Here is a 26606-nt window from a genome sequence, read left to right on the forward strand (position 1 = left end):
TCCACAATAATTTAAAAATGTTTTGTAACGGTTTATATTCTTAAAGAAGTCAATCCCTAAGCCTGAGAACATACTTGAGAAGTTAAAAAATCATCCCAAGCCAGAACCTGGGTGACTCAGGTTTCATCCAACCGTTAAATGAATGGGAATTTAAGAAAATCATCAAATTATACTAATAGTTCTCATCCCAAAGAGAAATTTCTTTCTTGTCTTTTTAATGCACCTATAGGAGATGATAGATGTTAACTAAACGTATTGTGGGGATCATTTCATAATATATGTAAGTCAAGCCATTATGCTGTACATCTTAAACTTATAAGGTGATGTGTGTCAACTATTTCTCAGTAAAACTGGAAAAAAGGTTACCAACAAATCTGTAGAAAATCTGTGATTTTTAAAACTCAGCAAATGAACATGCCAAGCAACCTTCATTTGTCGACATAAGTTTAAGCTTACCTCAGTGTTTTCAATGAAAGACTTTTCTTCCTTTTTTAAAAAAATTTTTTTAATGTTTATTTATTTTTTTTACGTTCATTTATCTTTGAGAGACAGAGAGAGACAGAGACAGAGTGTCAGAGGGGGAGGAACAGAGAGAGGGGTAGACACAGAATCTGAAGCAGGCTCCCGGCTCTGAGCTGTCAGCACAGAGCCCGACGCGGGGCTCGAACTCACAAACCGTGAGATGACGATCTGAGCCAAAGTCAGATGCTTAACCAACTGAGCCACCCAGGCGCCCCGAAAGACTTCTTTTCTAAAATAAAAATGGAAATCCCAAGAAAGAAAACAAAAACTAAAAGGAGATGCATATGAAGTGTGTTGCAAACATTCAGGGAAAAAAAAATCTCGTTAACTACTTAGTACTGTCCTGGTGGGATTAGTGAGAAGGAAGAAAAGATATGCCTATCTTTGAACACATCACCAGTCTAACCATAGCTATTCAGGGGAATTTAGATTTATGATAGGCTTGACTTGGCCCGTAATGGGGGATAAAAGGTTCCCCTCTTGGAAGTTATACTGCCCCCCCACCCTACAATCCACCCAGCTTTGCATACTGTGACCTGAGCTGTTAGTTCCTTGGTAACACTTCATTCATGGAGTTTCTTGCTTTCTGTGAAGTCAGCAGAGGCGGGGCTTGCACTCCCAGCCTCCTGCCCAGTGCAGGAGTTATCCTGGGGACCCTTCAATATCCTAAGGCCAGATGCAGACTTGCCCCATGTGATGCTGCTAGCCATGCAGAATGACAATTTCTCTTTCTTCCATAATCATTGTGGGAAGTGGAAATGCTTAGGGAGGGATCGTTTCCTGCAGTCTGTTAAATTGCTTGCATTCCTGGGACGGCTTAGATGGGAGAGGGGCTGGCCTCAGCACCTGTAGTCTTCCTCCCCATTGCAGCCTGTGGTTGTTCACGTTGTGGGCAACAGGAGGCATGATGGAGCACGGGCTGGGCCTTTGCATCCATCCCCTCGGCATGTGTCACTGGCGTAATGAAAAGGAGACCGCCGCAAGTGGCACTGTCAGGAGTCCGAGAATTCCAAGGGGCAAAGTCTGTCATGCTGGAGCCAGGACCACCGGGGGCAACAGTCTGCTGTGGAACCAGGCGAGGCTGGACTCAACTTCCCTGGAGACAGTGTCCTACCCATGTGCAAGAGTAAGGGGCATTCTGAGAGCATACAGCAATCACTTAATAAATGTATGCTGCTGCATGGGTTAAAACTTCTAAAGAAGCTCTGGTCACTGCCCGAGACAAATCTCCAGAGAAGCTCAGCGTGCAGGTCTCTCCTAAGAAATCCCACCTTGACTCGGCTGCTCACTTCTCTCTGGCCTCCACCTCCGCATTTCCTGCAAGAACATTCCACAGTCTGCCACAGTTTCCTTCCTCTCTCCCACTCCCTGAGCCCCTTGTAGGCCCTTCCTTAATACTCTACCAGAAGAAGCGGAGACCACAGGCTCTGAGCCATACTGCCTGGGTTCCGACCCACCCAGGGCACAGTGTCACCTATTATGTGACATGATCCACACAAAGCCAATAGCACAGCACCTGGCATGTAACAAATACTTAATATTACTTTAAAAAAAGATTAAATGACAGCTTGCTAATGATAACAGCATCAGAAACAAATATACAGTCAAGCCTTTGTAAGTTCTTTATATACATTTCTCACTGAATGTTCAGAATAGATCTCAGGTCAAAACCATTGTTTGTCCCTACCTTCCTAGACTGGGTTAGAGTGCAGTTAACTAGACTGTCCAAAGTCACTGAGCTAGTAAGCAGAGGCACCAGATTCCTACTCCAGATGACTTCAGAGCTGTGGATCTGATACTCATTTTATTGAGATCAATTAGGTCTTCACCCTTCTCAGTACTTCTGACTTTGTTCTTTGTGGGAAAAACTCCTCCATGGTTCTAGGTTCTACAAAAATTTTCCTCTTGGTTCTTCTGTCTTTGATGACTTTTCCTCTGATTCTTTCCTGGCTCTGCTTCCCCCTGCTCCAAGGCTAACTATACCTTTCTCTGCAGGGGGGTCGGGGGGGGAGTTCATTTTGTTTCAGACTAAACAAACCCAATCAGGAAGTCCAAAGGCTTGAGCTGAGGCTCTGTATCTAAAGACAGACAGTTCAGCTTCCTCCCAAACCATCCTCCTGGTCAACCAGGCTTGAATCTCAAAGCCATTACTCACTCCTGCCTTGCTTCCCACATTCTATCACTGGATCCCAGCATTACCTTGTGGGAGCTGTGGGGTAGGAATAAACAAAACAAAACAAAACAAAACACAAAACACACTGTATCAGAAATGAGGAGGCTTAGCTTCTTGTGCTGGATCAGTAACTACTTTAGTTTTTTAAAAATCACCTTTATTTAGGAATAATGTGCATATGGTTGATACACCCATTTTAAGTGTACAAGTTGAGGAGTTTGGCCAAATGTATACATATGGTCACGTAACTGTCACCCCAAAATGTTCTCTTGAGCCGTTCTGTAGTCAATGCTTTTACACCTACCCAGACTTCAGGTAACCACTGATCTGCCGTCATTAGAGTTTAGTTTTTGCTTGATTCTAGAATTTCATGGAAATGGAATCATACAGTAAGTATATTTTTGTGATCATCTTCTTTTGCTCCACATAATTTCTGTGAGATTCACCCATTGTGTTGCAGCTAGTAATAGTTCCTTCCTTTGTATTATGGAGTAGTATCCTGTGTATGGATATCCTACATTTTGTTTACGCGCTCACCAACCGAAGGGCATTCGATTTTTTCCAGTTTGGGGCTATTTTGGAAAAGTTGCTATAAAAACAAAAAAGCTGCTCTGAACATCCTTGCACAAGTCTTTTTACATGGAGACATGTTTTTGTAAGGCTTGGGTAAATCTCTAGGATTAGAATTACTGAGTCATAAGAAATTGTTAAGTAGTTATATTATTTTATGCTTCCATCAACCAGGTAGGTGAGTTCCAGTTGTTCCTCAATTTATAGTTTTTCTTTTTATTTCACACCACTCTGGTGAATGCTAATGACATTTCCTTGTGGTTTTAGTTTACATTTCCCTGGTGACTAATGATATTGAACATCTTTTCATGTGCCTATGGGCTATTTATAAATCTTCTTTTGCCAAGTGTCTGTTCAAACTTTTTGCTGCATTTTTACTAGGCTGTATATGTATATTAGTACTGCGTTAAGAGTTTATATATTTGAGATACATATCTTTTATCAGATGTGCCATGTAAACATTTTCTTTCAACTATGACTTCTCTTTTCTTTTTTCTTAATGGTATCTTTCAGAAAACAGGAGATATTAATTTTGATGAAATGTAATTTATGGTTACATTTACAATTTTTATGGTTAGTGGGTTTGTGTCCTAAGAAATCCTCGCCTATCCCCAAGGTCACAAAGTTTCCTCTTAGAAGTTCAATAATTTTGATTTTGCATTTAAGTTAGTGATCCATATTGAGTTCATTTTTCTGTATGACTGTGAGGTGAGGGTTAACATTGTTTTTTATATGAATATCCAGTTTTTCTAGATCATTTGTTGAAAAGACTGTCTTTTCTCCCATTATCTTGACACCACTGACAAAAATTCAATTGACTATATAAGTGTGGGTCCACTTCTACATTCTCTATTCTGTTCCATTATCTATATATTTACTCTTAAACCAATACCACACTTTGGTTATTATAACTTTAGAGTAAGTCTTGACATCGGATTGTGTAGGTTCTACAACTTTGTTCTTCTTTTTTCAAAATTGTTCTGGATATTGCAGGTTTTTGCAAATTCATATAAATTCTAGAATCAGCTCATCAATTTCTACTTCCCATCAAAAAAAAGCCTCATAGGCATTACATTAAATGTATAGATCAATTTGGAGAGAAGGAACATCTTAACGATATTGAGTCTTCAAATTCATGAAGATGGTATATCTCTCTATTTAATTCTTTAATTTCTCAGCAATATTTTATAATATCTAGTGTACTGGTCTTACACATACTGTGTTATATTTATTTCTAAAACTACATGATCTTTGATAATATTATGAATGGTATGTTTTTATTCCACTGTATTATTTCTTCTTAAAGTATGGCAGAACTCGCCAATGAAGCTAGTTGGGCCTGGAGGAGTTTTTCTAGGAAGGTTTTAATTATAAACTTGTTTCTAATTAAACATTCCCAGGACAAGATGGTCACTAAAAAACATCCAGCTCGGATATCCCAGAATGCTACAAAAGGATCAAGTGCTAAACTACTGCTTAATTTTGAAATTATCAAATTTTGATAAGCAAGGGAGTTCAAAATATCCACGAAGGCTCACAATTATGAATTTACCCACACTTATGAAAAATACCATAACATGTTTGCTCATGTCTTAAATTTAATATTTGCAAGAGTTGGTGCGTTAGATAATATGTGCACATGCTGGAAAGGTTTCTTTCCCTAATGTGTCTGGTGCCGATAAAACTGGTCTCAAACATCTGGAAAGATTGGGTTTACAAAATAAAGATGGAATAAAAGTGAGTCCACAATTAAATAACATGTTCAGCAATTGGGTAATCGGCTCACAATCTTGAATTTCCCTGATGTATTGTTGAACAAACTGCCTAGAGCACATTCTCACATCTACTTTCTCAATGTTTTCCATAACGGAGAAACTCATATGGTCTCTTTTTTTTCCTGCCTCTTGGGGATAGAAACTTGGCAACTGTACTTGGGGTATTTTAATCAGGTAAGTTTTCCTGGCTCTTCCTGTTAATCACATCGGACAGCCCAGCGCAGCTCTGGCTTGCAATACGAAACAGTGTTACACTCAAGATGAAGTTCATAAGCCTTTATTAGGCCTTTCCTCTGTCATCCCTCCACTGAATGTGAGCTTCTTTGGCAAAAAATATACTGGGCCCCAGAGCTAGCAAACAGAGACACATCATTTCCTTCACTAACAAAGCAGGCGATGTTAACTAAGGTCACCACCATCATCATTTGGGATGCAAACAACCATGGCTGGGTTTACTCGGTAGGGACACAGGGACGGCAGGGACGACTCGAGCAGGGGGAGGTTGTCATAAACCTAGCAGGCTTAACCAGGTCTTTAATGCCATAGACTTTTGAGACAGCATCTGGAGTCTAATATCAAAACATCTGGCTGGGGAATGTGAGTGTTTCAGGTTTTGCTCTGTCTGCACAGTGCCTGGGGAAAGAAGGACATTAGAGATAATCAGCTCTCTTCTTTATCTTTGCTCCTTCTCATGGATATCACCTGACCACTCCCTAGCAGTCCTCTTTGTTACTTATTTTGAAAATCCTAGCAGTAAAACACAGAACAGAACCAAACACTAACTTATAAATGGACAGTAAGCCAAATTCAAACAAGCAACCAGTACCCAAGGCAATCACTAGAAAAGAGGGGAATGGGTACCTGAGAACGGAAGAAAGCTCATTGTTGGGATGAGAAACTTAGACGTCTTTTCCTTAAGTTATTGAAGTTCTCTGTCTTCTTTCCTATCTCTTTTTGCCTTTTAAGACGGGGTATACAAGATTTTTTGGATGTTTCTATTTTTACAGGAGACACCAACTGACAATCCTAATGGAGTGTTCTGGAAGTGTTTTGCAGTTGCAAGAAGGAAAGGAAAGAGTTGCTGTCAGACGCGGGTTCAAATCCTGATTCTACCACTTCTACCTCTGTGACTCTAGTCCAGTAACTTCAACTCTTTGAGCCTCTGTTCCTCATTTGTAAAAATGCAGGTTGTAATAATAGTGAAAGGAAATTACTGTAAGGATACCAAAACATATGTAAAGCAGCAGGCACAGAAATGATACATCATAATTTCTCATTATAGGGTAGATAGATATTTTTATTGTTATCTGATTATCCCCATTCTACTTAAACCATTTGAATATAATTTAGCAATGGACCTTCAAAAACACATGTGTATCAGTGTATATAGTACTTAAACATCAGCAAAGAATTTAAAATTTCTAATTTAGCAGCCTTAACGGTATGAACACTTATTGAGCACTTACTATATATCCAGTACTCTCTTGGCACTCAGTTACTTGTAGGACATGGCACATCTCTTTAAGGTAGATTCCAGACACTATTAATTCCAGACACATCTCTTTAAGGTAGATACCGGACACTATTAATTGCAATACTTAAATAATGTTCACATTCTGGTCATTCCTGGTCATTCAGTAACCTCAATGCTATAAAGCTAAGAGCAAAAAGCTTTATTTTGTGGTTTAGAACAACTTTGCTAGGTAGTAAATACAATGTATGAGGGACACTCTCAACCCTTCAAACTCTTCATCTTACAAACCAAAGATGATGAAAAATTTGAATGATTCCTTCAAAACTATATAGTAAATACACTTCTAATTTTTCTTGCAAGCCATCAGATCCTGAGATCAGATTACCAGACTGTTCTTAAAAAATTCTTTCCTCAAAAATATCTGAAGCAACTGTAACAAAATATTAACATTTGTTGATTATTGGGGTTGGGGTACAAATAATATTTGCAGTTTTTTTTTCTTGAGTTTTTCCTGCATCTTTGATTTTTTTAATTAAAATAATTATTTTACCTGCCCATGAACTTTCATTTTCAAAGCAGATATAGTATCAGCCTATACATAAACCAGGTTTCTAAACATTCCAGGCCTCAAATTTTTCTTTCTGTCTCAGTGATATTAAGGCAAAACATAAAGTAATTCAGATTACATTTCATATACTAAAAGATGTATGAAATTCTCTAAAAGCCTTGACAGTTTCTTCATAATCAAATTCTTCCCCTAAAGAACTGCATTCTGTAAATCTTAAAATAATGGAAGGCTTAAAAGCAACACCAAAAATTTTAAGAACAAATACAAAAAAAGGAAATAGTAGGATCTCTTATTTTTCACCCTCAAAAAGGCCTCTTCATCAAAATACACATAAGCAATCTCACATTACTTATTTCACCCCTAATCCAGAACACAAATATGTGAAATATTTTCTTTACATCAGTTCTGAATACAAGGACAGCATACTGAGTCAGACATCTTTTTCCAGGAAGATCCAAAGGGAAAGGCATCGTATTTTGAAGTTTATTTAGAGCTGGTCAAACAAGAGAAGTGTAGGGCACGTACTTTCTATTGCAGTAGAACTTCCAATGATCAGGCGATGTCGAGGACAGAAAGAGATGACGACAGGAGTTCAGATAATGACTCAGTAAATGGTCACAAGTTCAGCACACAAGAAGGAAGGAATGAGAGAGACAGAAGATCTTGCTTTGAAATTCAGGCTGTAAGCTAACAAATGTCAGTGTGTTAACGTTGCTTCTGAATTTGGGTTTCTGGATTCAGCTAACGTAAGAATCTGGGATAATGAATTAATTGCATTTTCAATTTCCGGTAACTTGGCGAAATTAAAATGACTTGTAATTATTCGTCACTACTTAAGCTTTCAGAAATGGCTCTTTGTCATCCACAAAACGATGGACATCTTCTCCGAGCTCAGCATCAGGGAATGTCTTTAACGGGCCTGTTTTAATAAAACCTTGGTGCCACACACCATATCCAGAATGGAGCCCTGGGCCTGGCCAAATGTGAATTTAGCAGAACCTAAAATGTGAAATGCAGTCAGTAAGGTTCTCCCCTCTCCCGCAGTAAACTCACACTTCTTGGAACCACTGCTACTTTGGTCTCAGATCCGTCATAGTTGCCAAACCGACCGTGACCCCGAACAACCACAGCTCATCAGCCTGTTGTTTTGGGTCCCACGCTATATTTCCATGTTAACCCTGAAACTACCTGCATGACTTTTTTGAGACACTGACACTAAGGTTGTAGTGTTTCTAACTTATCAACTTATCGACTCACTTCCCCCTCTCAGAATTCAAATGAAGAGTATCTGCTACTCATCTCTTCTTTACCCTCAGCCTGCTCCTCTCACCTGTGTCTCCAGGACGCCAACCTCACTGCGGGTCAGGGCACAACTCTACAGTCATCCTTGACTCCTCCTTCTCCTTGACTACCACCCAACACTAAATGAGGCCGGTTTTCCCTTTCGGTGCTACTTTCTGCAGGCGCTAAGCTCAGGCCACCACCATTCCTGCCGAGACCGCTGCGGCAGCCTCCATGGACCTGGACTTGGCTTCTCTAGCACGTTTTCCACGTTATAGGTCTGCCCTGCTCCAATTCTGCCGACACTCCACTACCACGAGGTAGAGTCAGACACATACAAGACCCTTCACCATGTGAGCCCTTGCCCTACATCCTACCCCATTCCTTCCTTACCAACCTAAATGCATCCCAGGCATCCTATACGCTGGCTACCCTGAACCCCTTGGAGCTTCCTAAACATGACACTTTCCCATATATTGATGCCCCTGTCATGCTGCTATTCTTTGAGCTCCACTTAGAGCTCTAAAAGCACTTCAGGGATCCATTTAGAGGTCATTTCCCCCAGGAGAGCAACACAATACCCAACTTTCTGCACTCCCTACCTGCCCGGGTATGAATCTGTCCTGTGCATCCCCAGAAAACCGAGAGTTCACTTCTGTGACTCCTTGCTGTCATTGCCCTACTTGCATTTGTCCCCAGCAGACTCAAAGCTTAGTGAGGGAAAGGATGATGTCTTATTTATAACTAGCTTAGAGTCTAACCCTAGTGCTCAACATACGCTTCTTAGTTGGCCCTCAATAAACACTTCTTGATTCGGTGAAGGTATAGATTTTATGTAATTTTACAAGTGAGAAATCCAAGGCAGAAAGTAAGCAAGAAACTTAACTAAAGTCACAGACTAGTTAAAAGAAGAACTGAGACCAAAGCCCAACCTTCACGATTCCTGGCCCTGTAGGAGACAGGCCACTGTATTCCACTGGTTGGAATTTCACAGGCTGAACAATCCAGTAGAATAGAGGACCAGTACTGACAAGGGGAAGCAAGTCTGAATGTCGGCCTCCCCTATAACCAAACTAGAGCAAGTATTACATTCAGTGGGACGGACGCCCAGCCTTTCCAGCAGCCAAAGCCTCATTTCAAAGGCTACGTACTATACCTTTCTCTTCTGTCACATGTTGAAGTAACTTCTCAAGTTCAGGAAGTTTCAGCAACAAGATGCAATTTGGGAACATGTCATCCACCACGACTTGATCTAGGGGCTGGAACTTGCCCTGAAAAAAGACTTTATTCGGTCAGAATGTAGGCACTCCAGTCGGCAAACTCACACATAAAAAAGAGGAAAAGATACATCATCTTGTAACTGAACCTTTAAACTAAGTTCAAAGCCACTGGTTCCACCTAAGGAACCCCTACACTGGGACTGGTGCCAGCACCGACTCTCGGCTCCCTTCAGCAAGCTCTTGAAAGCACTGGGGTTCCAAGCAGCATACTACCCACATCAAAGGCATAGCCACTGGATAAATCAGGGGAACAAAATTCTGAACAAAATGCGAGAAGCCACGGAAGCTTGCGAAGATGGTAGATATTACCTGGGGCCGTTCCGACCCAATCAACATGAAGAAGAACCAGCTGAGTGAACAGAGCAGGAGTCCTGACCACCACTTGGGAATAAGCCCAGATCATGCCCGGAGCAAACTGCTTCGCTCCCTATCCTTACTCCAGGTTGAAGAAAGAAATCCCACAGCAAGAAGAAAATTATCAAAATGAATCCACTCCTGCCGGAGCTGTCTGAAGTACTTCCGAATGTAGACCGTAATAAAAGAAAAGATAGCCGGATGGATGAGTACAATGAAGGTGCATGCATATTAAATCAGGCTCATCTATATACGCATGTATAAGGCCTGGTAGCCAATGGGCCAGAAGGCAGAACATAGGAATTCAGAACATTCTTCTTCTCAGTCAGGTTTATTTTTACTTAACTGTACAGGAGCATGGAGGGGTGAAGTCTGTCTAAATGATTAGTTCCCTGACTTAATGATACCAGACTTTATAAAAAATGTATTCTTTTGCCCATGTCCCACTTTTAGCTCGCTATGCTTTTCTGTTTTAGTGACAACTCCATTTGAAGACAGAAAAACTGATCATCTTTCTTTCTGCAAATGCAGCTTTCTTTGGTTTTGAGATGAAATCTCATTCATTCAGCAGCACATGTGAAAGCTTGTCATACTTTCTCTTAGGTCAACAAGTGGCAAGAAGTGCCTCAATTTAAATGCTATCTTTTTTCCTTCAGATAGTAAGAATAATCCAGGGATTTTCCAAGTCTTACTTTCACTTACTTACTTAATTTTACTTTCATTCTGTGACTTCTGAACCAGCCACAGCACACTCGGAGGACTTCCAAACGGCCAGGGTGAGGGTTAATTCCGCCCCCCTGCCCGTGGTCTTAAGGGGACATAGGGAAACATCACCACTACATAGGAGGGAGACACTTTAAATGTGCATCATTATAGGTACTAAGGCTGGTTAGTGGCTTTCTCTTAGACTTCTACCTTAATCTATATCCCATGATCAACCAATACCTTAAATATTTAGCAATTAAAAAAATATTCTAATTATGTACAATGGACTGCCACACAGTTATGATATAATAATTTCATAATTAACTAACATTTTATTCTCATTTTCTTTACCATACATGCCCCAAAGGGAAATGTAATGGCAACTTGCTTTGAATATAAAGTTAACAACAGTTGGGACGGCTAGAAAAAAGAATTTTCCTGATGTTAAATCCGGGATTAAAAAAGACTAGGTCTGGGGTGCCTGGGTGGCTCAGTCGGTTAAACGTCTGACTCTTGATTTTGGCTCAAGTCTTGATCTCATAGTCCATGTGCTGACAGCACAGAGCCTAGTTAGAATTATCTTTCTGCCCCCACTCCCCAAAAGAAAGAAATAAACTTAAAAAAAAAAGACTAGGTCAACATTTTAATTTTATTTCTTTTAAGTTTATTTATTTATTTTGAAAGAGAGAGAGGGAGTACAAGCAGGGGAGGTGCAGAGAGAGGGAGACAGAGAATCCCAAACAGGCTCTGTACTGTCAGCACAGAGCCCCATGCAGGGCTTGAACTCATGAACTGCAATATCACGACCTGAGCCGAAATCAAGAGTTGGACGCTCAACCAACTGAGCCACCCAGGCGCCATGGTCAACATTTTAAAAGTGCATACCGATATTTTTTAACTAAACAGGAAAAGACCATGTCTAAAATGCAGGGAAGGAAATACCTAAATGTCTCATGAGTTATTTTATAGGGCATTTCAAGTATTTCAGAAGAGGAAGTAAGACGGCTTACAATGAAAGCCAAGCACCACTTTGAGCAGGATTTCTGCTTCATTCTGTGCCATTCTGAACCAGCCACAACACACTCAGGACTCACAGATGGCCAAGGTGAGAGTTAATTCACCCCAGTCATGGTCTTAGGGAAACATCACTACAACATGGTGGGGAGGCACTTTAAATGTGCATCATTACAGGTACTGGTTCACGGCCTTCTCTCGGTTAATGTATCTTAGAAAGCAAATGGGAGCCAATGGAAGTTTTCAGCTTCCCCCTGAATACTACTAGGGCCTTCGTGGTGGTGACCAGAACCATTTCTGTTTGTTAGAGATATAAGACTTACTTGCCTCACTGCTTACATGCCTTAAATAGACTGGCTCCATGATAATGAGCACTGTGAATAAAGTAAGGAATACAACTTCACTAATCCACACTAAAGGACAGAGGATGTAGGAAAAGAGGAGAACAAAAGAAGTTAAGCTGCATCAGGAGAAAGCAGGACTTGAAAAGTTTGAAATCAGTTTTATTACTTTCAGTTTTTACGGCAAATTAAACTGACACACCTACAATATGGAAGTTTTGGAAATTTGGTCTAAGGACTAAATAAGATGAGCTATAAACATTTAAACTGTAAGTAAACACCAGGGTACGAAAATCCAGATTCTTCTGAGCAGTTTGAATAACAACTTACTCCTTAAAGTTGTTAATTCACAGATTTTCAAACTGTGGTTGATAGATCCCTGGGAGTCTCCAGCATCCTTTCAGGGGGTCCGCAAACGCAAAACAATTTCCACAATAATGCTAAGATGCCATCTACATTTTCACTGTGTTGACACTTGCACTGAAGATTCAAGTGCAAAGGTGGGTTAAACTGCAGGCTCCTTAGCACCAGTCACGGCCATGCCAACAAACTGTCCCAGGAGTCCCTGTACTCCTCATGGCCATGCAGGGCAGTTAAAAAAATTTTTTTTAAAAAGCCAGTTTCACTTTAAGGATATCCTTGATCAAGGAGCAAAAGCAACTACTTTTAGTTAAACCTTGAGCCTGAGTACAAATCTTTTAAATACTCTGTGTGTTAGGGGCGCCTGGGTGGCTCAGCTGGTTGAGTGTCCCACTCTTGATCTGGGCTCAGGTCATGATCTCGCTGTTCGCGAGTTCAAGCCCCATGGCGGGCTTTGCACTGACAGTGCAGAGCCTGCTGGGGATTCCCTCTCCCTCTCCCTCTCTCTCTCTCTCTCTCTCTCTCTCTCTCTCTCCCCCCACTCAGAATAAATAAATAAACTTAAATACTCTATGTGTTAAGACAGATGCTATGGGGCGCCTGGGTGGCGCAGTCGGTTAAGCGTCCGACTTCAGCCAGGTCACGATCTCGCGGTCCGTGAGTTCGAGCCCCGCGTCAGGCTCTGGGCTGATGGCTCAGAGCCTGGAGCCTGTTTCCGATTCTGTGTCTCCCTCTCTCTCTGCCCCTCCCCCGTTCATGCTCTGTCTCTCTCTGTCCCAAAAATAAATAAACGTTGAAAAAAAAAATTAAAAAAAAGAAAAAGACAGATGCTAAAGTCCTTCTGCCACTACCCAGGCACAGTGATCACGTCAAGGAAAAGTGCTTGCGTCACTGAGTCACGAGCAAAAATAATCATTTTTTGTAGGATACCATTTTTAACTGGAAAAAAAAAGGAAACGTTACAAACAATGGCTATTTAGACTTAGGTATTTGATAGAACATAAAAGAAGTGAACCTGTCACTTCAAGGAAAAGACTGACAGTGCTTATAACCAATGATACAACTTTAACTTCTAAGCAAAAATTAGAACTGTAGAAAAGTTATATCTGCCACTATGACAGCTTCCTAATAAATAATAATAATAGTTTTCTGATGAGACCAGTGGTAATATTAACAAACGTGAGAGAGGGAGAATCTATGTGTGTGTAATGAGACGTGTCAACATTTGTAAGATCTGCATAATTCCGTGAAACAATATTTTCTAAGTGATCAATGCATGACATTACAAAGTCATACATGGGAAAAAAAATCCATTCTCAGTGCAAGACAGGCCAATAGATTTTCATGTGAACAGAGCATGAGAAGTTCATTAACAGGATTTCAGATTCCACATTGCAACTAACTTCTCAGAAACCTCTACTCCTTGTTGATTTTTGGAGTAGTATCAAAGGGTAGTTAATGATAAAAGTTTCACTGTCAGGCTGAGTCAAACAAGGAAGGTACATAGCATGGAGGGCTAGGCGATTCTCAGAAGACACAGGAAAACTAGTCTGAAATTAGTGCTGCTTCTCAGATCTGAGTCAGTGATCGAGTCCACACCAGCACATGTGATACAGGTGTTCTATACCAACCTGAATTAAATGGAATCAAATGTGAATTGTGGGGAATCTACATTTGGATCATTAAAAGGACAGAGAGAAGATCAAGCCAAAACAATGTATTCTGTTCCCTCACTGTTAATATCCCAAACTGGGAACTCACCTCTTTATCAGCCTTTCTGAGGTAGTGGAGAAGCAGAAATAGAGGGTCTATAGGTGTGGCAAAGTGGAGAAGACCTCCTATAGATTAAAAAGAGAACAAAGGGAATTAAATGTCTTGGAAAGACAACTTAGTTATTTCATCTTAATCCCAGTGTGGAAACCATTTACTGAAAAATATACCTGGGTGGCTCAGTCAGTTAAGCTACCGACTTTGGTTCAGGTCATGATTTCATGGCTCACGAGTTCGAGCCCCACGTTGGGCTCTCTGCTGCCAGCACAGAACCTGCTTCAGATCCTCTGGCCCCTTCTCTCTCTGCCCCTCCCCTGCTCGTGCCCTCTCTCAAAACTAAATAAACATCTAAAAAAAAAAAGAAGGGGGGCGTCTGGGTGGCTCAGTCGGTTGAGCGACCGACTTCGGCTCAGGTAAGGATCTCACAGTTTGTGAGTTCGAGCCCCGTGTCAGGCTCTGTGCTGACAGCTCAGATTCTGTGTCTTCTGCTTCGGATTCTGTGTCTCCCTCTCTCTCTGCCCTCCCCCACTCATGCTCTGTCTCTGTCTCAGAAAGAAATAAACATTAAAAAAATTTTTTTAAAAAAGAAGAAAAATGTATGTGAAACTCCAAATTCAGAAGTTTTTCCTCCACAAGCCCAAGATTCTACACGACTCTTTCAAAAGGCAGGATGTGGTCCATGAGATTCTACTCCAAAAAGCTTCAAATCCGTATGTGGAGAGGACAGCCAAGACAATGAACTGATCTTTAAATTCCTTTTGTCTTTAGACATCTTTTTGTTGTTGTTGTTGTTTACTGAAGTATAATTCACATACAATGTTATCAGTTTCAGGTGTACAACATAATTCAACAATTCTATACATTAGTGCTCATACGTTATACTCAGTGCTCACCATCTGCCTCCAAATGACGTTACTGCACTCTTACTGATTATAATTCCTATGCTGTACTTTCCATCTCTGTGACTTCTTTATTTTACAACTGGAAGTGTGTGCCTCTTAGTCCCCTTTATCTATTTCACCCATCTTCCCAGCCCATCTTCCCTCTGGTGACCACCAGTTTTTATTCTGTATTTAAGAGTCTGTTATTTTGGTCTCTTTTATTTGTCAGTTGGTTCTGTTTCTTAAATTCCATTCATGAGTGAAATCATATGATATTTATTTTTCTCTGACTTATTTCATTTAACATTATGCCCTCTAGGTCCATCCATGTTGTTGCAAACGGCCAGATCCCATTCTTTTTTATGGCAGACTAATATCCATTGTATATAGGGGCATCTGGATGGCTCAGCTGGTTGAGCGTCTGACTCTAGATTTTGGCTCAGGTCATGATCTCATGTTCGTGAGCTCGAGCCCCACATTGGCCTCTGTACTGACAGCATGAAGCCTGGTTGGGATTTTCTCTCTCTCTCTCTCTCTCTCTGCCTCTCCCTTGTTTGTGCTCTCTCCCCCCAAACAAATCAAGTTAAAAAAATATTCCATTGTATATAAATATTTCTCCTCAGGCAAGGGGAACAAAAGCAAAAATAAACTATTGGGGGGTTCCTGGGTGGCTCAGTTGGTTGAAATCGTCCGACTTCAGCTCAGGTCATGATCTCAGAGTCCGTGAGTTCAAGACCCATGTCATCATCTGTGCTGACAGCTCAGAGCCTGGAGCCTGCTTCGGATTCTGTGCCTCCCTCTCTCTCTGCCCCTCCCCTGCTCATGCTCTGTCTCTCTCTGTCTCAAAAATAAATGAAAACATTAAAAAAAAAACTACTGGGACTACACCAAAATAAAAAGATTTGTACAGTGAAGGAAACCATCGACCAAACAAAAAGGAAATCTCTGAATGGAAAAATATATTTGCAAATGATACATCCAACTGAGGGTTAATATCCAAAATACATAAAGAACTTACACAACTCAACACCAGAAAAACAATTTGATTTAAAAATGGGCAAAGACCTGAACAGACATTTTTCCAGAGAAGACATCCAGATGGTCAACAGACACATGAAAAGATGCTCAACATCACTTATCATCAGGGAAATGCAAATCAAAACCACAATGAGATATCACCTTACACCTGTCAGAATGGCTAGAATCAAAAATACGAGAAATAACAAGTGTTGACAAGGATGCAGAGAAAAAGGAGCCATTGTGCACTACTGACAGGAATGCAAATTGGTGCAGCCATTGTGGAAAACATTATGGAGATGCTTCAAAAAAGTAAAAATAGAAGTACCATATAACCCAGTAATTCCACTACTAGGTGTTTACTCAAAGAAAATGAAAACACTAATTTGAAAAGATACGTGCACTCTGATGTTTACTGCAGCATCATTTACAACAGCCAAGGTATGGAAACAACCTAAGTGTCCACTGAAGGATGAATGAATAAAGAAGATAGGGTGTGTGTGTGTGTGTGTGTGTGTGTGTGTGTGTGTGGAATATTTAGAAATCATTTTTAGCAGAGGTCCTCCCACCACCCTTAAAAAGGCAAGAATTGGGGGAAATATGGACAGAACGTGAACCAGCAAAACATTACGAAACCTGTAGAAGTCTATCTATAAAGCTGCAGTAAAATGTAATTTCCTACGCTTTTGAGGATGAGGCCATGGGCAAGCAATAGTATTCTCTCCATACATAGCTCCTTCTATGGTCTGTGGGTTCACAGCTCGGAACTTCCAATGATCGAAGGCTCAGAAGGTGGTTCCCCACCCCAGACCCTATCCTATCCACATCCTACCCTATCCTCCTACTCCTGAAGAAAAGGCAAGAGGAAAGGAATCTAACAAGACTGAGCATAAGAAACAGGAAACTCTGCAGTAAGAGTCTAACTCTACCATCCAGGCTGAAGGGAAAAAAGGCGAATCAAACAAACTAGCCTACCTATTCCCCACTTTTCTTTCCTCTGTCACAGCCCCCTCCAAGCATCCAAGACTCCTTCTCCCATGGGAGTAAGCCAGAAGAGGTATTTCATCAAATGGAACAATAAACAATTCCTTTATCTCCAATCCTTATTTTGGTTTCGGAAACACGTGTACTTACTTTTATTCCCTAGCAGAACAACCTATCTATACAGCCAAGAAATTCTAACCCTAAATTATATATGTGAATCCATTTCATAGCAAGTAAAAGAAAAATTAAGAAAGTAATTTCATATTATATTAGTTGATTATTTTATTAAAAGTAGAAGAGAAACGTATGAAAACAAGCTGTAAGCTCATTTTATAGGAGGCATCCATGATAGTCAGAAATCAGGAACAGGTTTCTAATATCCTGGTGGCTATTCTTAAAAACAGCTCTTTCTTCAAGGCTAAGTTTAAAAGAAGACAATGATGAAAAAAGCAGACATCTTTGCTGTGAACCTAAAACCACTCAAATAAATAAGGTCTATTAAAAAAAAAAAAGCAGGTACCAGCTCAGAGGGAGAGATGATCAATCACTGCCTCCCGATGTATCCCAATTTCATCTGGATATTACTGTGTCTATCGAGCTAAACCCAACTGCAAGTGTATTACGTTAGAAGTTAGAACTCTCATATATTGCCAAATGAATAAGCATAGCAGTGACAATAAAAGGGAATATATACTTTCCACCTGCCAGACTATACACAGACTGCCATTGCATTTTGGCAACTGAAAGCCATTTCAGATATTCTCATGCACACAAGCATGTGAAATTTATCACCAGCAATAAACCCTTGTTCTGGAATGTCTGAGAAGAAGAAAGACAAAGTGGCTTTTCTACCTTGGCACTAAGTGGAGACATACACAGTCAACAGAAAGCAGAGGGCTTAGAAAGAAACAGAAAGCACTCTCTGGAAACAATGAGAAAATAGGCAGAGAGAATACAGAATGCCTCAACTATCCCTGACTCCCCCCAACTGCCAGAACCATCAGAACAACATGCGGTTTACTTTTTCCTTCTGAGTCAATACTACCCCCAAATTAGAACATTAAATAAACAGAACTTTCTTCAGTGTTGAGTATATGTGTGTGTTGGGGGTATGTTGGAGTGGGGGCAGCAGTGATTTATATGACAAAGCATTAAAAAATCTGTTATATTCTATCTTATTTTAGAAGCAATATCGGTATCCATTTGCAAAGAAATAAGATGTTAAAACTTGAAAATCTTCAAAAGTGTCTAACAGAAGAGCAAAGAGTTCCCAGTCTGCGCAATGTGTGCAGTGAAAATGAAAGATTTGTACTTTCAGTGGTAGGAAGATCCTCTAATTTCTGACTAAGGACATGTCAGTGTTTTAGGAGACAAAGCAGAGGTATTCATTTAAATTTTCCTACTATCTAAGACATGTAGGTATTGATTTAAACTTGCTCAAATTATCTTTCCTTTCCCCTTGATTAAGCCCTGCTCTGGTGCCAAGGAAGGCTAAGGCATGGACCAGACTCCAAACTGGGCAGACAGGCCTGTACCAACCCCCATACCCCCACCATGCATGAAGGTTGGAAAAGTTAGAGTATGTGTTTAGTTAATGGAAACATATACGCTAGTCACTTACCTGATTGAACTGACTGATTTATAAACCAAGAATGGTGTTTTTCCTTGAAAACTTTTATTTCAAACAGCTGCTGTAGACACATATTGAACAAGTAAATGGTTCCTTCCCCTGTTAAGACAAATCTGTTTTTTATTTGTAAGTTTTCACACACACACACACACACACACAAAATCAAAAGACTGTCCAATAGTTCTGAGGAATGTTCCTAATATGAACATAAACATACATAGATATATTCTACACAAACTGACTCCAAGGAAAGCTTATAGCTATTATATACAGATGCTTGTTTTCCAGCTCTATAATCCTCACTGAACTTAAACCAATAAATACAAAAGTACAAGCCATTCATCTTAACTGCTACAAAGCCTCTCACTGAATCCTCCATTAGATCATGAGGGGAAGCCCATTATTAAACTACCCAAACCTAATGGTTCACCCAGATGAACTGAGCTGGCATGTGGGTCCTTGTCAACAGTGCAACGTGTGGCTCTGCACACAGAGGGCCCAAGAAAGGGATGGATCCTACACACCCCAGGGCCAGCTCGAAGTGAGAAAAGGCGAGGGCCCTTCAATGCATGAAATCTTTTTCTAACCACAGCACTGTCAAGGACCCTGAGTTTGAATCCGTGGGTACCACATGCTTGGCGTGTGCCGTTGGGGAGTGGGGAAGTTATGGAAACCTTTCTGTGCCTCTGTTTCCATTCCGGTAAAACGGAAGCAATACTGAAGCTACCTCACAGGTTTTTGTAAGGGGTAGAAAGACAGAATATATGTAAAGTTCCTAAAACAGTACTCGGAACATAGTAAACGCTCAGCAAATGTTAGCCTTTATTTTTCCACAGCCAACGTAGAAGATGCAAACATTTGTTCTTCTGTTGTTTACAGACAATTTAGACAAAATGGAAATTTTACAAGAAGCTTAGCTTTTTTTTTTATACCTTTATTTTTGTTTGATTCTTTACAACCTTTACCACTACCTAAGACTTCTCTTGAAAAAAATTGCCCACCTCAGCTTAGTCTCACATCCAGTGAGAAGTGCCACATAACGTAGCTGACCGATTTCATTTTCAATTCAAATTCAATTTCATCTTGAGGAAAGAAAACTGGAGGAAGCCAGGAAATTCTGCCTCACTTGTGGCTTCTATTTGTATGTCTTTCCATCAACAATAATAACAAGGCACTACCCATTGGCTTTCCCTTGCTTTCACTATTCAATATTGTACCCGCCAGCACAACGCTCTAATTTGCTAAGTATTAGGTGTCTACTCAAAGCCTTATAAAATAACTTTATAACATAAACCTTGTAAAATAAATTAATGAAAAAACAATCCCACATAAAGACAAATATCAATATTACAGTATATTTACAGTATACTTTAACATTTTTGCCTAAAAATTAGAAAACAAAATGCACTGAATATAAAGTTAAACTAAAACGGGTTGCAATAAAATAGGTATCTCCGTATGCAATGCTTTTAATATAAAAAATTCACCCCTTGACTGGGAACGAATATACTGCCTTTTGGTCAGAACAAAATAAGGAAAGTACCGCTAAAAATGAAACCACTCAAAATCTTGGCATGTCAAGCAAAAACTTTTTTTTTTCACTCTGGTTGTTTATTTTTCTTTACAACATAAAATGAATATAAGTGGAGGCTAATGTTGGATAACTACTCTAAGAAGAGTTGGCTTAAGAAAGCTAAAGAAAATTAGTCCGTTTTCCGAGAGAAACCAAACATGCCACTTTTTTGTCCTGCATGCATTTCTGACGAGTGAATCGTCTACAGATTTAAATTACAACAACAACAAAAAATGTTTAGGTCAAGCTTGTTTTGACCATCCAGTAATGCCAGCTTACCTTTCAAAGCTATTAAGGAAGGACAAACATACACGGTAATAAGTATATACACTTTGGGGCAGCAGTGTTTAAAAAACATTAAAGTTACAGTTCTCGGAGGTGGTGAGGAAGAGAGAGGAGGAAAGCTTACCTGAACACGGGTTCACCAGTTTGACAAACATAAGCCCACTTTTCATCTTTGAAGCATCTTTGAAATATTCTGAAAAGAAACAATGAGTCTGTAAGATTAAAGGGCATTTGCTTTGTTGCTCACCTTATTTAGTTTACTTGGTTTTTCTTCCTTCTGTTTATATGGTTTTTCTTTGTAAAATCTTTAACTGCATTAGAGTTGGACCTTCTGGGTCATACTTAGAGAGGCTTCTCTTCCTCAAGCTTATGTGAATCACCTGCATTTTCTCCAAACACCTTAACGTTGTATCTTCAATCTATCTGAAATATATCTGGGTGTAAGATATGGAGAGGAGATCCAGCTTTTTTTTTTTTTTTTCAGTGAATTGTCCAGTTGTCCCAACACTATCTTCTGAAGGACTCATTACTGAAACAATTCCTTTATGCTGAATGTTTAAAATACATTTATAAGTCTGTCTGTGGAAATTCTATTTTGGTCCACTAATCTGTGTCTGCTTTAGCATTATTACTTCAATATTTCAATTATTATAGCTTTAAAATGCACTTTATTACCTGTTGAAGTAAGTTCTCGCAGTATGTTTCCTCTACAATATTTTCCTGTCCAAGTTTTAATTGTGTAGATCGAAACACAAAAGATCATGACAATTTTATTTATAACATTTCTTCTAGACGTTTTAAATGCACGTTCATAGAAGTCATTTGGAGAATCTCTCTCCAAAAGGAACAAAGGGGCTCTACTAATTGAGCAGAGCAACAACCTACCAAAGAGCAAATGGGAGAGCTTTGGGGTAAGGACTGGCACTTCGGTGTGTTTTCTTTTCTGTGGCCCACGTTCCCTTCACCCCATTTCGGATCTTCATAAACTTAAATACAGCAAGCATGATTAGAAATCGGCTTACTCATACATGGTTAAAATACAACTTTCTTCTTAGAATAATAGTAACACTAAATGTATAAAGCTTTAAAAACCCTAATTTTGAGATTTCTACTTGCAACACAGGAAGCTGATTTATCCTCCCACCTGAAACAACCAAAACAGTAACAACAATGACAACAACAATAAAATAATACATGAAACAACTGTTTTCAAGACACTGGGCATTGAACCCTGCAGGACAGTGACCCCGGAGACAACCGAGGTGCACCCTGTGAATGCCCCAGCTTATTGCTTTGAGAGAGTTTCCGGTCTACAGAGCGGAATGGAAGGCCCCAGGTGAAGCCTGGCAGACTCCCTTTTAGAGGTGGAGCGGAGAGTTCTAGAGACACCACGGCTACAGTTCACAGGGCGGTTTACGGGAAAGGAGAGTGCTACAAAGAAAGAAAACGCCATAGATGTGCAAAGGTACTGCTTGAGTACTCAACGGAGTACTGATCAGTGCATGCATATGATGACACTACCTGAGGGCCAGGAGAGGAGCCACCCGCATTGGATTAGAGGGAATAGGACCTCACACTCACTCAGGGCTCCAAATTCCAGATGGGCTGGAAAACCTCACAATTCAGAGTACTCAAAAGGGCCTTGCCTCAACAGTGGGGAGCAGATAGCCCTAGACTAAATGCTGCTGTGGTCCCAGCAAACTAATTTTAAAAGCAAGACCTAAAAGGATCAAACTGTTTCTAAGTACCTCCTCTGTGCTCCAGAATGAAGCTCAAGATTATTTATAGGAATACAAAAGTATTCATCAGCCACAAAGGTAAAATTCACAATGTCTGGCATCTAATTGAATGTTGCTGCACATTCAAAGAAGCGGGAAAATATGGCCTATAATGAGAAAAATAAAGAAATCAATATTGAGGGAAGGGTACTGATATTAGACACAGATGTTAGAATGAACAGGCAAGGGCATAAGAACAGTATTCCTCATGCACAAAAAATTAAATAGAGACACGTAGTTTTTTTTTCTTTAAAGACCCAAATTAAAATGAAAAATACACTATATGGGATTAACGGCGGGAGAAAAGATTAATGAACTGAAGACATAGCAGTAGAAACTATGTAAAATGAAAACACAGAGAAAAAAGAATGAAAAATAAATAGAGTATCAGTGAACTGTGGGACAACTTCAAGCATCCTAATAATATACATGTCACTGGAGTTCTGAAAGGGGATGTGGGGAACAGAAAAAATATTTGAAGAAATTATGGCTAAATATTTTCAAATCTGATGAAAACAATAAACCCACACATCCATGAGGTTCAATAAACCCAAAGGACAGAAAGAGGAATAAACTATACATCATAATCAATAGCTCAAAGCCAGTAATAAAGAGACAAATCTTAAAAACAGACAGAAGAAAAGAGGACACATTTATGTACAGAGGAACAAAACTAAAAATGGCAGCAAATTTCTTGTTGGAAATAATGCAAGCCAGAAGACAATAGAAACATCTTTAGAGCACTGAAAGAAAACATGATGATCCTCGAGAGAAATACCCTTGAAAAATGAGGGTGATTAAAATAGACTTTTTCAGACAGCAAGAGCTGAAAGCAATAACCACCAACAGACCCATACTACCAAGGAATGCTAAAAGAAGTCCCGGAAAAAGGGAATACGACACCAGATGAAAATATGAATCTAAACAAAGAAATGAAGAGTGCCGTTAATGGTGACTACAGGGGTAAATCAATAAGAATTTTTTTATTACTTGAATCTCTTTAGATCACTGACTAAACAAAAATAACAAGTTAGTGTGGGGCTTACCACCTACATATAAATGAAATACATGACGACAGTAGCACGAAGGCCAGGATGGGGGAAATGAAAGCATACTGTTGTGAGTTTCGTATGCCGTCTCAGTCTTAAAAAAGCAGAAAGAGAGTAAAAGCAGTTACAAAGGGCAGATGAGATAAAGAGAAAACAAACAGAAGCTGACAGACTCAAACCTAACCCTATTAATCATCACATGTGACATAAATCTCTGTGCACCCCAATTCAAAGGCAGAAGTTTTCAGATTGGTTAAAAAAGTTAGGTAATACCATATGCTGCCTGTAAGAGACACACTTGAAAGCACTAGCAGGTTACAATGAAGGAAGAAGATACATCGCCCTTATCATGCTACTTATAAAAACAAAGATGAAATAGCTCTGCTAATAACAGACACAGAATATTACCAGGAATGAAGAAGGTCATCTCACTGATTTGACTGGTTTCACTTAGCATTATACCCTTTAGCTCCATCCACGTTGCTGAAAATGGTGATTTCATTCTTTTGTTATGGCTGAGTAATATTCTGTCATATATTTATCATCTCTTCTTTATCCACTCATCAGCCGATGGACACTAGGGTTGCTGCCGTATCTTGGCTACTGTAAATAACGCTGCAATAACCATACAGGTGCACATATCTTTTCAAATTAGTGTTTTCATTTCTTTGAGTAAATGTTTTACATTTCTTTGAGTAATGACCCAGTAGTGAAATTACTGGATCATATGGTAATTCTATTTAAATTTTTTGAGGAAACTCCATACCGTTTTCCATATGATTTCACTCATATTTAGAATTTAAAAAAACGAAAAAAGGTAAAAAGAGACAAACAAAAAAAGGACTCTGAACTACAGATAACTGACGGCTACCAGAGGGGAGGTGGGTGGGGGGATGGGTGAAATAGGTGATGGGGACAAAGAATACATGTACTATGATGAGCACTGCGTAATGTATAGAATTGTAGAATCACTGTATTGTACCCCGGAAACTAATGTATGTATGTGCCAATAAAACTCTGCTGGAATTTAAAAAAATAATTTTTTTAAAGCCGGTCATGTCATTTCACAATGAGAAAAAGACCAAGAGGAAATAATCTTAAATGTTTATGCTCACAAATACAGAGCCGCAGGACGTGCTAACCCTCAGAGAACCCTCTGCCCCGTCTTCAACCCTTGGCAACCACTAAATCTGTTCCCCGTCTCTACAGTTTTGTGCTTTTGAGAATGTGATACAAATGGAACCATACCGATTTAATTTTAAGAATCTTTTAAGACTTTCCTTTCTGCAACTTGTAAAAATGTACAGGATAAAGTTTAGCACTGTTAAAAACTTTTCCACAAAACGAAAACAGGTTTTGGCTTCTCTCCTTGCCCCTGCCGTTTCTCACTTGCCCAGCCTCGCTTATCTCCATTGTGTCTCCAGGCACAGAAAAGGCGACCTCTCTCTTTCGGCAATACACCCTTTATTTTATATCAATACCACGGTAAATCTTTCACCGTTAACTCGGTGAATCATTATTGATTTTTTCTGTTCCCTTTTTTTTTTTAATAGAAAGTGCCAGTTGTGGTGATTCTTGCCAGGTCTCCTTCAGCCTTCCCATTCCTGCAGAGCTTAAAATAATTAAAATTTACAAACACCAAAGGGCCAAAAAATGTATTTTTAACAACTAGACAAGGGAAGCACTGTTTCCATTTTTCTCAGGAAGAGCACTAAGTCCGAGGATTAGGTATGGCCTAAAATGTCAAACTGTAAGAACTTTGGATTTACTAAGTACAAATAAATACTGACAATGTGTTCTGCTGCAAATGCCAGGGTTCTCTGGAATATACTTTGAGAGGTATTAGTGTAGATAATGCTGAAATGTCTATTTGGTAGGGAAAAAAAGTCATCTTTTCTCAGTCGTGCCAATAAAATGAACTGCTGTTGGACTCAATCTTTCAACACAGAATTCCAAGTGAGATGCTATACTCAGGTTGTTTTTCCTCTTCAACGACACAATGGATTTTAAAACTAATCTCTCCTCCCTACTTCAGCCATTCATTTATTAACTATTGATTAGCAAAGCCGACCCAGCCTCTACCCATGAGACGCTTTTGGACTTTCCATGGAAGAGAAAGATATTGGGTGAAATAATCACACAAATGCAGACTCCAAATATAACAGCTGTTAAGTTGAAAAAAGACATGGAACTTGAGACCTTAAGACAGAGGATAACAACAGAGACAAGGAGGTCTAAAGCCTCGGGTGCCTAGCAATGGTTAAGTACTTTGCTTTGATGGCTAAGAAGTCAAAGGAATTATGCATTCACTTCACCAGCTAAATCTTCCCTTGTCTCCTGGGCCCAACCCAAGCCACAGAAGGGTTTTGTTTGATGTGCGCCTTTAAAAAAAATCTGAATTTAGGTGCCAATATTCGGAAATCAGGTGATTTTACATAAAGTGCAGACTGCAAATTAAGTATATTTTCCCTAAACGTGAAAAAAAAAATTACTAGGCAAAGATTTTGCCTTGTGCAATCAAAGAAACCTGGCAAGAACAAGCTAACTTTGTGAAACCCCAACTACCACTCTCTAGTTCCCGTATTCCCCTATGGCAGCTCGTACATCCATCCCATGGTCAGACCATTGACAGATGCCACATATGTCCTCACTGAACTGCATTCTTGTCTGCTAGATTCTGTGTACCCACAGCAGGACCTAACAAGTATCAAGTGCTGAATAACCATTTGGTAATAGACACCACCCTCTTACCGAATCTTTTTTGTTTTATTGCCAATCTTTATTTTATTTTATTACCAGTTTTCTGTTACCAGCCCAGGTATTAACCTAGGCACCGAGGATACAGCTGTGAATAAAACAAGGCCCCGGCTCTCAGAGCAAGACTGCATTCATTACACCCCTTTATCTCCGTCTATTTCCTCTCCACCCCATTTCATCAATCCCCATGCTCTACCCTTAACCTCTCGATCATCCAGTGCTACAGGACAGGGGATAGGGCCCACATGTACCAGAACCTGGAGGCCCTGGGTCCAGAACAGAAATAACATGCATTCCACAAATGTGAGTCACTTAGAAAATTTTAAATAGGTAAAATAAAAATTAAAAATAGGTAAAATGAGTGTCAATGATGTATTTTATTTAACCCAATATACCTAAAGTATTTTCATAACATGTAAAAAACTTTCGTGTGAAATGTGTTAGCATGTTACCTGTTTTTTATAG

At 39.7% G+C, this 26606-nt stretch overlaps 1 protein-coding gene across 4 annotated transcripts in view; it reads right to left on the reverse strand.

Annotated features, from left to right (window-relative positions):
- Positions 1–26606, reverse strand: part of RNASEH2B (ribonuclease H2 subunit B) — a 66805-nt gene that overhangs the window by 22031 nt on the left and 18168 nt on the right. For all 4 annotated transcript variants that reach the window (XM_053214971.1, XM_027064781.2, XM_027064780.2 and 1 more), the window contains exons 2-5: positions 20682–20750; positions 18691–18798; positions 14179–14255; positions 9520–9634 (exon numbers count right to left, since the gene is read on the reverse strand). In XM_053214971.1, the coding sequence (XP_053070946.1) occupies positions 9520–9634; positions 14179–14255; positions 18691–18798; positions 20682–20750 (369 nt within the window). The remainder of the gene's footprint in view (positions 1–9519; positions 9635–14178; positions 14256–18690; positions 18799–20681; positions 20751–26606) is intronic.

The sequence above is a fragment of the Acinonyx jubatus genome, chromosome A1 (genome assembly GCF_027475565.1).
Source record: "Acinonyx jubatus isolate Ajub_Pintada_27869175 chromosome A1, VMU_Ajub_asm_v1.0, whole genome shotgun sequence".
Classification (NCBI taxonomy): domain Eukaryota; kingdom Metazoa; phylum Chordata; class Mammalia; order Carnivora; family Felidae; genus Acinonyx; species Acinonyx jubatus.